This window comes from Fundulus heteroclitus, chromosome 17 (assembly GCF_011125445.2).
Source record: "Fundulus heteroclitus isolate FHET01 chromosome 17, MU-UCD_Fhet_4.1, whole genome shotgun sequence".
Taxonomy (NCBI): Eukaryota; Metazoa; Chordata; class Actinopteri; order Cyprinodontiformes; family Fundulidae; genus Fundulus; species Fundulus heteroclitus.
In genome coordinates this window covers 21751291-21763964 of record NC_046377.1, presented here as the reverse complement: position 1 = coordinate 21763964, position 12674 = coordinate 21751291, and the positions used below count along the sequence as shown (strand labels likewise).

Here is a 12674-nt window from a genome sequence, read left to right as displayed (position 1 = left end):
TGTATTCAGGTGCGACTTAAATATTAAATTTATTTATTTATTTTTATTTATTTATTTTGCAGTAACTACGCTTGTGCAAATGTGTTTATTATGAGGTGCCAACAGTTTCTGAAAGTAGGGGATGATTATGGATGCTCTTTAAACAGGCTTCTTCCACAACTCTGCATTAAATTACAGCACATAAGATACAAATGAAAAACAACCTGTTTAATGTAATGCACAAAACCCATAAAACTTGGAATTATTGCAACTGACATTCAACACTAGACCCACAAGGATCAAACATTTTCAAATCTGCAAGCAGTTCAGATTCTTGGAAACGTAACACTCATTTAAAGGCACAGTGTCTAATTCAAGTACCTCACCAAAATCTGGTCATGTGATATCAGGATCATGATTATTAAAACACCCTCACGTGTCACCAAAATCCAAATATATATTTTTACTGTCTCAGGATGATGGAATGCACAATAGGAGCCTTTACACAGATCGAGTAAAAAACAGCAGCATGAGTGCCATAGCAAACAACATGCCAAGAAAAATATATCTTGGGTTACTTACAGTACAAAAAAATAAAATAAAATATTTACGAATGTTGACAGGAAACAGTTTTCCTTTCTGTGGGAAGTAAACAATAAATTCAAGAAATCATACAAAATCAAGAGGAGGAACAAATCCAATGAGGGTTACTGTAGTTGGATATGTGCCAGTCAAATTTAAATGGTAATTCATCTTGACCAGCATGAATCAAGGAGTAAAAATTACCGTCTATATGATATGTGTTCATTCTATCATGATGGAGGAAGAAAGCTTAGTGCAACGAGAGGTATTTACCCGGTCCTGGCGTTGTTCCGATGTACAAGAGGGGTTGAGTAGAAGTCAGCGTTGCAATCATGCAGAACAAACAATGTTGTTTCGCTGTTTCAGTCTGCATTCACGCAGCAAAGCGTTGCATGGTGCGGTTTGAAGGACCCAGACTAGGACAGGGCTGTCTGTGATGCTAACAACAGCTAGCGCTAGCAGCTAACAACAGCTAGCGCTAGCAGCTAACAACAGCTAGCGCTAGCAGCTAACAACAGCTAGCGCTAGCAGCTAACAACAGCTAGCGCTAGCAGCTAACAACAGCTAGCGCTAGCAGCTAACAACAGCTAGCGCTAGCAGCTAACAACAGCTAGCGCTAGCTTAAAGGTCTGTTGTGTAGGCGGGTTACAACTTTGCTGATATGTACAGTCCAATGCGACTTATATATGTTTTTTTTCCTCTTTATGACGCATTTTTGACTGATGCAACTTATTTTCAGGAGCGACTTGTGCTCCGATAAATACGGTAGCCAGCGAGGTTCTTAGAGTAACTTTGGTAGGCCGGTTCTAACTGTGGTTCTCTGGAGGACCAAAACCTTTCCAGTCTGTTGGAAGGACCTTGTTTCTCATCTGTTGATGAATTTCTTCAGATGATGTTGATTTTTTTTGAGACCTCTCAACCTGCTTCATGTCGTCACACAGATTCTAGTCAAGTTATTTGTTGATTTTAAAGATGTGACAGTTATCAGGGCTGGGAGTGGCCAGTAAAATTAACCTCAGCTTTCCTGAGACTGTGGTTAATCAGAGTTAATGTGTGATTTAACAAAGGGAGTGCTTACTTAAATCACATGGGGTCAGGTTTTATGGGTCTAAACATGTTATATCTGCCTGATATCAGAATTAGTTTGATCTGAAACATTTAAATGTAAAATAAAAACGATTACATGGGTTGCAAGTACCTGTTCAAAGCCCTGTCCAAGTGATACACTGACATAAAAAATGTGACAGACAACGTTTGATGATTTGAAGTTTCAGGACGCCAAATGGGTCGAATAAGAGCTTGTTGGTGACTAAACTGAAAGGTCCATCCATGATGCCTTGAAGGTACCTGGGAGGACAGCCGTTAAATGAGATGGAACGTCGGGTGTGTGCGTTGGCGTGCCCTGCAGCCGAACCTACAGTGGCATACGGCATGCTCTGCAGCACAGAGGCCGGCAGATTGGCTGCTGTGATATTCTGACAAGAGACGGAGCAAACCGAGTGAGTTAGAGACGAGAGTAGTGTATGGGCTTAAAGCAGAGAAATCCAGCTTTAGCTGTGTGTGTTTGAACATCAGTGTGTTTATCAGCGGTTAACCGCAGCTATTGTGTTCCAAAATATGTGGAGGATGGATGTTACACTCTGCGAGCTGTGCAGCGAGAAGGCTTGTTGCATGAATGTGTGTGTGTGCAGGTAAACCTTATCCAATCAGCGGCACACACACACACACACACACACACACACACACGAGTCAACAGGCACAGCTGTGAAGCTCACTGATTGGTCACAGATGAAATGGCTTCAGCACAGAGGGATTGTGGGAAAAGAGAGAGAAAATTGATTTCAGGGTTTAATGAAATGGCAGCAGAAACCAAACCAACAGGAAAAAGGCAGAAATGGCAAAAGGAAAGTGAAAGAAAACTTTGAACTTTTTTCGCTCCCGCGTCTCATAAAAACATGTTATTTGTTGTGTTTGTGAAATATTTGTGTCAGTCAGCCGCGGCCTGGAGTAATCTGATTACTGTAGCTCAGCTGTGTCCTTTCAGGAAGTGATTTTTTTTGGGTCGACAGGAACACCGACCGGAGGGACTCCTGACAACACGGTTACAAAATATCAATTTCCATCAAGCAACTTGACCTTTTCCTGCCTCAGCTCTGCGGACCCGCTGCAGTGTTGAAGGTTAAAGAGTCTCCGCTGAAAATGACCAAAGTCTTTTTATTTTTGTCCTGCAGGGAAGGAGACATTTTCTTCTTTTTGGAAAATAAAGTCAGGTGAGAGGTCACGTCTCAGCGCAGATGTTTCTTTTGATTTAAAGCTCAAAATCCAAAAGGTGCTTTTCAAGGTAGAGACCCAGAACTTTTCCCTGGGACTTTCATCAATCCTGCTGGTTTCAGGGAAGCTCTCCTCTGAGGAACAGGGTCATCAGGCCAGCAGATGAGTTTGATGAGGACTAACTCCTCCCATCAGCTGCTGAGAGTTGGAGAAATGTTACATTACCGCAATCAAGCTGTAACAGTTGATTCTGACATTGCAACAACACTTTATAGCTCATATGAAATCACCAAATCCTTTGAAACGGGCGAATTTTGGAGACAAATGTCCCTTTTGAGGCAAACACCTGTGATGGGGCAATAATTTGTGAGCATTTCACAGCGTTTGCACCATGAAACTGAATAATAATCTCTTCAGAGTCAGAGGAAGTATGAAATATTCAGATCTAATGCTTGAGAGAGCTAAACGCTTTGCACTGCCTACAAAAGTTCCTGGCAAGGACGCCCTGCCAGGACCATTTTCTTGGGTAAGTTTCTGCCCCGATGATTTCTGTTTACTCTAGTTTCTGGAGCGTTCCGGTGGTGGAAATATATTTAAAGCTGCTTCTTCTACTTCCTACGAATGGCTGAGCAGGATAAGGAGTACAAGATGAACTTATTCTGGAGGAAGCTGCTGGTTTGCAACCACTGTGATTGTTTACCTCCACCTAAGCCCCGGTCCAGGCTTTAGGATCAGATTTCAGTATTTCTACTCTTTTTAACAAATCTCTGTCCCTTGACACTAGATTCTGCGTAAGGATTAGTAAATTACACTTAAACTCACCCAGAACCTATTTGCCATGGGAGACCCTGTCAGGCCTACCATGGAACAAATGGTTTTAGGGGTTAATCCTCCAGGAAGACGGAAATAATGAGACGGTGAACACAAGCGGCTGAAATTAGCTTCCTCTGCAAGGTGAGCTGAGATGGTTCGGGTGGAGGCCGCCTTAACGGCTTTCTGGGAAATGTTCAAACTAGTGTTGCGCCAATGCAATTTTTTGGCCCCGACACCTGGCTGTGCAGTATTAGAATTGATGTGTGTGTGTATATGAAGAACTGCATACTATTTAGGGTAGTAGAACTTTTTATTGCCTACCTGAAATGGGTGACAATAGTTGAATAAACTTTTGGCTCTCAAAGGCCAAAATAGTGCAACATTCGTGAAATTATAACATGTGTAATAGTAATGCAACAGTAAGACAGTAAAATGACATTAATAATTTAATAATCTCTTTTAAACCCTGAGTTTTGGCTCTCAAATGCCAAAATAGTGCAACTTTGATGAACTTATATAACATGTATAATACTAGTGGGGAGAGAGAAGGCTGCGTTTAAGTGACATACAAACATCAAAAATGGTATCGTTGCCTATTTGTTGGTACTCGCTGATACCGATACCACCATTTTAGTGCTGGATCGGGGCCCCCTGTCCCATACTGGTGTCGGTGCAACACTAGTTCAAACCTTTGGACATCTCATTGGAGAACACCTCGGGTCAGACCCAGAACCTGCGTGGAAGATTATTTCCTATATGTGGCTTTGGATTTTGTCCCGTGGATAAACTGGAGGAGAGAGATGATGTGTGAATCTCTGATAAAGCTAATGCTGCAGGTTTCAGATCAGCGATGGATGGACGGACAGACAGACGGATAGACGGATGAAAGAGAGTAAATGCTGAGCTGTTAACTGTTGCTAAAAGCTCTTGCTGTCATGTCTTCTTTCTTTCTAGGTTACTGAACCTGTCTCTGACCTCGGACCTCGTCCCTGAGCAGGACGTGATCGACGTCATCATCCACGTCGGCCGGAACCCTCAGGGCCGGAACCTGGCCTGGAAGTACTTCAGAGACAAGTGGGACATCCTGAACGCCCGGTGAGACGGAAGTGCTTTCCTCACAGCCGAGTCCCCGCTGTCCTGTTGCTGCGTGTCCCTCTGAAAGCCGCTCTGTCGCTGTCTTTGTCTTTGTCCAGATACGGCGAGGCTTTGTTCATGAATTCCAAGCTCATCGGTGGAGTCACAGAGTTCCTCAATACGGAGAGAGAGCTCAACGAGGTAAATGCACACAGACACCCGCCGTTCTCAGGTCCAGCAGGGAGTCTCTTGACTGTGAACATAATTAATAAGCTTTAAAACCAAATATGGGTTTCCACGTCCATAAAGAAAACACAATTTGTTAATTTATTTCCTCTGAAAACAATTGAATTCAACAGCAACTATGAGACAAAAGATTAAGATTTCAGCTCTGATTATCTACAGGTCAGTGGTAGTTGCTAGGGATGAATGGTTTTCAGCATTCCTACAATGTCTGGAAATTTTTATTTTTTCCAGATATTTAGAAAAATGGCAAAAGAAAACTGACTTTGTAAAGTCCTATTTATAGACTTTAATCCCAATTTCATTGTCCGATTGTTGATTCCATCCATACATCCATCAGTCTAGAACAAGGGTCTGAAACTTTACACAAAATTACATTAAAGGTAATTAAAGTTACCTTTAATTAAGAAAAACGTATTCTTTGATGAATATCTACTGTATAATGAAATTCTACTATTTTTAGGTCTTAACATAGAGAAAAACAAAAACACTTGCAAAAAGAGGACAGAGACATTATAAATGGTGAAAAACCTAATGAAAGGATGTTACTAGTAGTTTAAGTCTCATTCTGTTGTGGAAATTCAAAGCAATTCTGTGAAAAAAATCTATATTTAAAAACAGTTTTTCTCAATCATTTTTAACCAAAGTTATTGGAAGATCCAAAGAGCCACTTGTGGCTTCAGAACTGCAACTTGCAGATCTCTAGTCCTGAAAAACAGATCTGGGAAAATAAATAAGTAAAAAGATTATGGAGTATGGAACTATATTTGAGTTTTCAGGGCTTTACTTACTGCCCAATTGTAAAAATTTTGTAACCAAGCAGCTGCAGGTTTATTCTTTCATCTGCCATCTGTCTAGCTGGAAAAGCAGATCAGGGAGAAATTTGAAAAAACAGAATAGAGTATTAAAAAGTGTATCTCAATACTTTTTTTTTTTCCTGTTCCATCCGCCCAGGCTGTAGTTTGTGAATGCATAATGAATGAACCCATAGTGACCTTTTGGGTTTAAATTTTACACGTGAGCCAGCAACTTTTAGTGCTTGATTCTGAAAAAATGTGGAACTTTGTTGTTGGAGTTGAAAAATCGTAAAAAAAAAAAAAAAAAAAAAAAAATTGTTTTTGGCCTTGGATCTTTTTTAATCCAACAGTCTGGATTTTTAGGCCAGCGTTGTTCCCTCATTCCCCCTTCAGTTTAACAGTCCTGGTGGGACTTTTGTGGATTTTCTTCTGTTATGACCAAAGGATTTAACCCAGACAAATGTACCTTTTATTACCAATTTGCTAACGTAAAGCCCATCCTACGTCAGTGACGACTGAAGTGGCAGGACTTGGAGAAGCTATCTGTGGCCATTAGGAGAGCTGAGACACCAATTAATCACGGCGTATTAACATGTTCTCCTGAGACTCACCGCCACATCAATATTTTACATTCAGGGTTGATTAATCTGAATGAGTAAAGCTGGATTAATGCTTTTTCATCCTTTCCATGCGCAGTCATTTCGCAGCTGGTTCCCCTATTTATTCCAACAAAAGAAAAGATTCCTGACTGAATACATGAAGCAGAAATAATATAAAAGCGGAGAGGTTAACGGTGTTCCTCCATGAAAATGTATCCCTTCGCATTTTTTTTTTAACTCTTCCCGTTGTTATGGAAACAAATTACAGTCTCTGTATGGCCTTGACTGTCAGAAAAAGCTCCAAACAAAACATCATTATTTCCCCTGGGACGCCTGAATACACACCCTCAACAAAGGGAAAGATTGACATGGGGTTTTATTTCAGATCTGAACAAAAGTCTCCAGTGAATCGCTCTGGGGAGCAGAAAGGAAGAAAGAGAAGGAGAAAGTAAATAGAAACTGAAACTGTGGAAGGGTGCAGAGTTAACAAATGACTCAAAGTAAAGAGACTTAAAGGGAAGGATTTCAGACCGAGCTCCACTGAATCTGTCATATTGTGTACAACACCAAGTCTTTGTTTTGGTCTTTGACCTAAAACAAGCTGGATTATTTCTATTTTCACCTAAAAGCAGTTCCTCTTCCCAGACGCATTTCCTGGAATTGCTCTCACACAATTTGGGGTTTTCTGCCAAAATGATCAAAACCGGTGTTAGAACTGTTTTTTTATGAAAAGATAAATAAAGAGGCCGTCTGATCTTCCACAGCCAGAGACCCGTGTCATTACGTCTCATTACGCGTCCCGTCCAGCGAATAGTTGCTCCTCTCTCGGCTGTTTTCTCAGTTTATGTGGAGGATCGGCGCGCAGAGGCAACAAAAAAAAAATGGCGCCATCTCTCGCTGTCACCATTGTTTGTATTAGTGTTGTATTTGTCAGTCATCGCTAATGTCAGTTCACTGCTCGTGTATTATCACCAAACTGTTGGATCTTCGCCTCTCTGCAGAGGATTTGGCAATAATTGACAATGAATACGATGTTCATACAAAGTTCCAGCCGTTTTGCCACAGAACCACCCAGATCGGCCTTGTCAGCGTCAGATCACTGGCAAATAAAACTTTCATTTTGAGGGATTCCTTCATGTCTCGTGGTTTGGATTTGTGTAACGGAGACGTGGCTGAAGCACCGGTGAGTCAAACTCTCTTAATGAACTGTCACCACCGGATTGCTGCCGTTTTAATTCCCCGCGTCCGTCGGGTCTAAAAGGAGGAGGAATGGAAGTTGTTTTTAAAAGCGGCTTTAATTGCCGGCAGATTTGCCTTCAATCCTTCACGAGCTTTGAACGTCGCTCATTTGAGCTCGGTCGCTCTCATGTCGTCTTGTGTGTCGTCATCTATCGGCCACCCACGAGCAACAAGGATTTTATAAGTGACTTCTCTGAGATTTTGGCCGAAATTCCACCTAAATATTAAGAAATATATATTCTTAATATCCACTTGCTGCAAAAACGGAACTAGAAATAAGTAAAATACTCTTTAAAATGAGTGTATTTGTCCTTTATTTGAGCAGGTAAATAAGATGATTTGCCAATGGAATAAGATTTTTGCACTTAAAATAGGTCTCCATCATCTTATTTTTAGTGCAGGATGTCTAATTATCTTATTTTAGGGGTCAAAATACTCATTCCGTTGGCAGATAATCTTATTTACCTGCACTTTGTCGCTGATAAAATTGTGTTAGTAATACAGTTAGTATCTTTCAGTCTTCTTATAACTCTTCTATGCACTTTGCACTATTCATCTGTTTTTGATCAGTTTGGTCATTTGGTCTGGTTCGCCCACAGACTCCATCCCACCTCGCTTGTTTAAAGAGGTATTAGCTACTATTGGACCAAATGTACTTCAGATTATCAACAGTAGTCTTTCCTCTGGTACAGTTCAGAGGTTTTTAAGCAAGCATTTGTACGTCAACTTCTTAAAAAAAATAGGCCTCCGCGCTTCTCTCTGCTCTAATTTCAGGACCATTTCCAATCTTCCATTTATTTCTAAAATATTAGAGAACATTGTCTACTACCATTTTGTTACAATTTTTAGAGGACTATGGTATCACTGAGCCGTTTCAGTCTGGCTTCAAAGTCCTTAACAGGAGAGCGCACTCCTGAGGGTTTTTAATTATATACTTTTGTCAACAGAACCTGGAAAGTTTGTTGCTTTAGTGTTTTTAGATTTGTCCACTGCATTCGATACTGTTGATCACAGTACTTTGATTTCTGGGCATTAGGGGTGTCGCCCTTGATTGGTTTTGGTCCTACCTAACTAGTAGGAGTTTTTGTGTTAAAACTGACAACTTCCTGTCTTCCACGGCTCCTCTTCCATACGGAGTCCCTCAGGGGTCAATTCTCGGCCCTCTCTTATTTGCTCTCTACCTACTCTGCTCTGTTTTTAGGAAATATGGCATTTTATTTCACTGTTATGCTGATGATTACCAGATCTATTTCCATTGGCACAAAACAACACTGTCCATTAACTCACACACTGCCTTGAGGACATTAAAGCACGGCTTTCTCTGAACTTCCTCAGTCTAAATGAGCATAAGACATAAGTTATGAAGATGATCTTGACTCACTGTCATTTTATCTCAGGAACTGTGTCACTAATCTGGGGTTAAAGTTTGAGAAAAACGCACTTTTATTTTCTTTGCTTCTAATACACTGTGATCCTGCTGTGTATGGCATTTTAAAATACACTTGCTTTGAACCTGATTTTCAGTTTTTGATGTTTTGTAAGTTTTTAACTTGTTGTTTTTTTTAACCTTTTCTTGTTTTAATGTACAGCACTTTGGTCACCTATGTTGTTTCTAAAATGTGCTTTAGAAATAAAGCTAATTGATTGATTGCTGACACAGGTCTCGCAAAGCTAAACAGACAAGATCATACCTCCAAACCAATTTAGATAATTAAATGCCTTGGTTTTAACGAGATCTCCTAATTCAAGGCTTCACCAATTACAAGTTGTTGTTGATTATTCTTTATAATCTTGGATCAATTAGGGGTTGGTTCTGAACAAATTAGACCCCTGAAAAATATGCAGGAATCCACTTTTTGCTTTGTAAATATGTGTGGTAAAGATCCCTGGGCAGGTAGGACTCATCTCTTGGATTCCTGGTAGATTTTCAGACTCATTGATTTATGAACTGGTGGAAAATTTACCTGCATTAAGTTTAGATTTGGTCTGTAATTAAATCTTGGAATCAGCATGCAGATTATCTATATGTGCAGTATTTTTGGTTCACAGTTTTACTGGGTCGGTTGCAGTAATTTTTTTGCTTCTGCCGGGTTTTAAAACACCGTTAACTCTTGTTTTCCTTCCTCCCTTCTCCTCCCACCGTCCTCCAGTTGAAGGAATTCATCCAGTCCAGTGGCGTTGGGGCCGGGCCTGCGCTGCCGCGAGCGTTGGAGATCGTTGAGGGGAACGTCCGCTGGCACCGCCTCCACCGGCGGCACTTCTACCAATGGCTCCGCAAACCTCCGAGCTCCACCTTCGGCTAACGTTGCGCCGGCTCGCTGGAGTCAAGCTAAATGCGACCTGACTGCTGCTGAGCTAATGCACTTCTAGCTAACGGACGCAGTCAGAGCGAAATGGGCTGGTTTCTGAACTGGTTTTGTTTTAAAAGGAAGTTTAATGTGTTCATCGATGCTGGAATCTTTATTTCTCAACATGAAGCCGTTGTGGTCAAACTGTGCTGTGAAAATGTGATGAAGATTGATCCAGTCATGAGTGAGCTAGCCTCAGATTTTTATATCAGTCACCAAAATAACAACAAACCTCTTCTAGAACCATGAGAAACAACTAGAACGTCAGCACTTAGAGAACAACAATTTGTCCTTTTTATGGTAGGGTCGGTCATTCAGACTCTATGCCCTCAAACCCTTAAGTGGTTTGCATATTTTTAATTTTCTTTGCACTAAGAGGAAGTAAACTGGTTGTGCACATCTAGAATTTAATGAGACAGGAGCCATAAAACTGATTAGTAATTTCTTCTGGTGATCCAGTCTGTTATCTGTCGACTTCCAGACAAATCTCTGCAGCTGATCTAACCTAACGTACCAGTCAGCCATTATAAACCATAAAGACCCATTAAGGTTTAAAGTCTGAGTGGTAACACTGCAGGGAGGCGGATTGTTGAAGGAACTCATCCCATTCATGACCTTAACTCAGTAATTGACTGACAGGGTGATAAATTCAAAGGGAACATTTGCATTGGGGGGGCTTTACAGTAGGCATACAGTATCAGTTCAGAAATTTTTTTAAAAAAATCTTTAAAAAATCATCACATGTATAATTCTATTAAATAATGTAATGCTTAAATTTCAGTACACACAATCATCAGCCAAAAGAAAAGATAGGTGCCAGTAAAGGTACTTTAAAGTTTGCATTTTTTAAGATTAGCCGGTCCTTAAATATACTCGGCTCATAAATTACATGTTGTGAATTTAGCCTAAAAAGACCTTCTAGCTATTGGCCCTCCTGAATGCACTTAGTGACATCATCACCTAGTTCGTGTAACATTTTTTTTTCTTTTTAAATGTATTTTGAGTTTTTTGGTTTCTTAAAACTGGTTGATTTTTAACCATATTATCCACTTATGAGCCTATAATAACAATCAAACACAAATATTTAGATGGTAAACCGCGTTAATGTTTGTTTTGGATAAACTGCAGATTCCTCTTCCTGTCTAGAATTATTTAATTACATGCATATATTTATTCATTTATTTATTCAGACTGCTAATTAAAATTTTTGGGCTTAATTCCAAACCACCAGATGACAGCAAAGTGTTTCCAATATGATTCCTGGAATGTCTCAAATATGCATCATTAGGCGTTAGTGGGATACATACCCCACTTTAAATGCATTGAGCCTAGAAGTGGTTTGAGGTAAATTTCTGATAACAGTCCACAAGGCAAAACAATCTAAATGGACTGCAAGAAACAATTAATTTGTAGTTAAATGTAGAGGGGGATAATTCCTCCTCTGACTGCAGCTTGGAAGGCTGTTGCACAAGGACTGGATTAACCGTGAGGGCCCCCCAGCTGATGAGAAGAATAAAAACGATTTAGGTTTCAAGTTTGGGTTTCCAGTCGGGTGTAAAACTCATGAAATATAGCAAAAATATCCCTAGGTCGGTATCACTGGCATTGGAGATGCCCAATCAGAGCAAAGGTTGTTTTTTTTTTAAATCAGTAGCATAAGTGGGAGAGTGGAGCCTAATTAAAGCAAGAATTGGTTCTTCAAATGGAGGCCCCTCAATACCTTCAGTGTTAACATTAAACTAACCTGAAAGCGTCCTACTCAAACAAAATTTTTAGTCTTTAAATATTAAACATTTATCCTTGGCAGGCGATCATATCAGAGCAGTTTGAATCAGACGTTTAGATGTTTGCTTTGGTTAACCAGCTTTCAGTTGAAGGCAGATCTGCCCCCAGCCTTCAGCATGTCGATCAGTGCTGTAATTAACACTGCTTGAACAGGGTGTCCTCTGCTCACCTCATTCAGACTCATTAGCCTTTTGCAAGATTCTCACTGACGCAGCTTGAATTCAGAGAGCCAAAACTTTAGCAGTTCGAAGCTTTTGCTGCATCAGAAACATCCTCAGAATGAGAAGGAAAGACGACAGCAGTTTGAACATTTAGCTTCAAACCCCAGAGAGCCCCACATGTGGAGGAATAATTGTTCTCTGATGAGCAACGATGTTCCAGACGCCCTTTTGTCTTAATAAGCTGCAAAATGTTTGAAGATTTTAAAAACAAAAAACAAAAATGTCTCCGGCATAAAAGACACGACACTGCCAGTTTATTGTAGCAGGTTGACAAATATTTGAAGTTTAAATGTCCGACAGCATTTCATGACAAAGCTATCAATTATACATGAACAGTTAATTTTTCAGTCTTTATCTACTGGAGGCGTAAAAACATGTTTACCTGAGATGTGAAAATCTCATACACATCAGCTTCTGAAGGAACATACCGATCATCAACAGGAAGAAGTGGAAAATCATGCATATTATTTGATCCTATCAGTATTCAGTCACTCCATTTTGTCTCTGGATTATCATTGTTGTTGCAAATCAAGATTGCAGAAGATTATAGCGTAGCTTTCTGCACAGTAAAGTCTTTGTAGTTGCTACTTTGACTTTGGGATTTAATGACCCTGCAAAGCATCTGATTCTTATTTAACACCCTTTAACAGAAAGGATGCCAGTGGAACAAGTTAGTTTTAAAAAGGGCGTTTAGTTTGAGATGGTTTATAATCAACCATCTGT

General features: G+C 40.2%; 1 protein-coding gene across 1 annotated transcript in view; it reads left to right on the top strand.

The window, feature by feature from the left end:
* The window catches only part of LOC105937149 (thyrotropin-releasing hormone-degrading ectoenzyme), a 179090-nt gene extending 168342 nt beyond the window's left edge, over positions 1-10748 (top strand). Inside the window, exons 16-18 of the mRNA XM_036148813.1 lie at positions 4600-4740; positions 4839-4920; positions 9748-10748. Of these exons, the coding sequence (XP_036004706.1) occupies positions 4600-4740; positions 4839-4920; positions 9748-9900 (376 nt within the window). The 3' untranslated portion in view covers positions 9901-10748. The remainder of the gene's footprint in view (positions 1-4599; positions 4741-4838; positions 4921-9747) is intronic.
* Positions 10749-12674: the final 1926 nt, after the last annotated feature.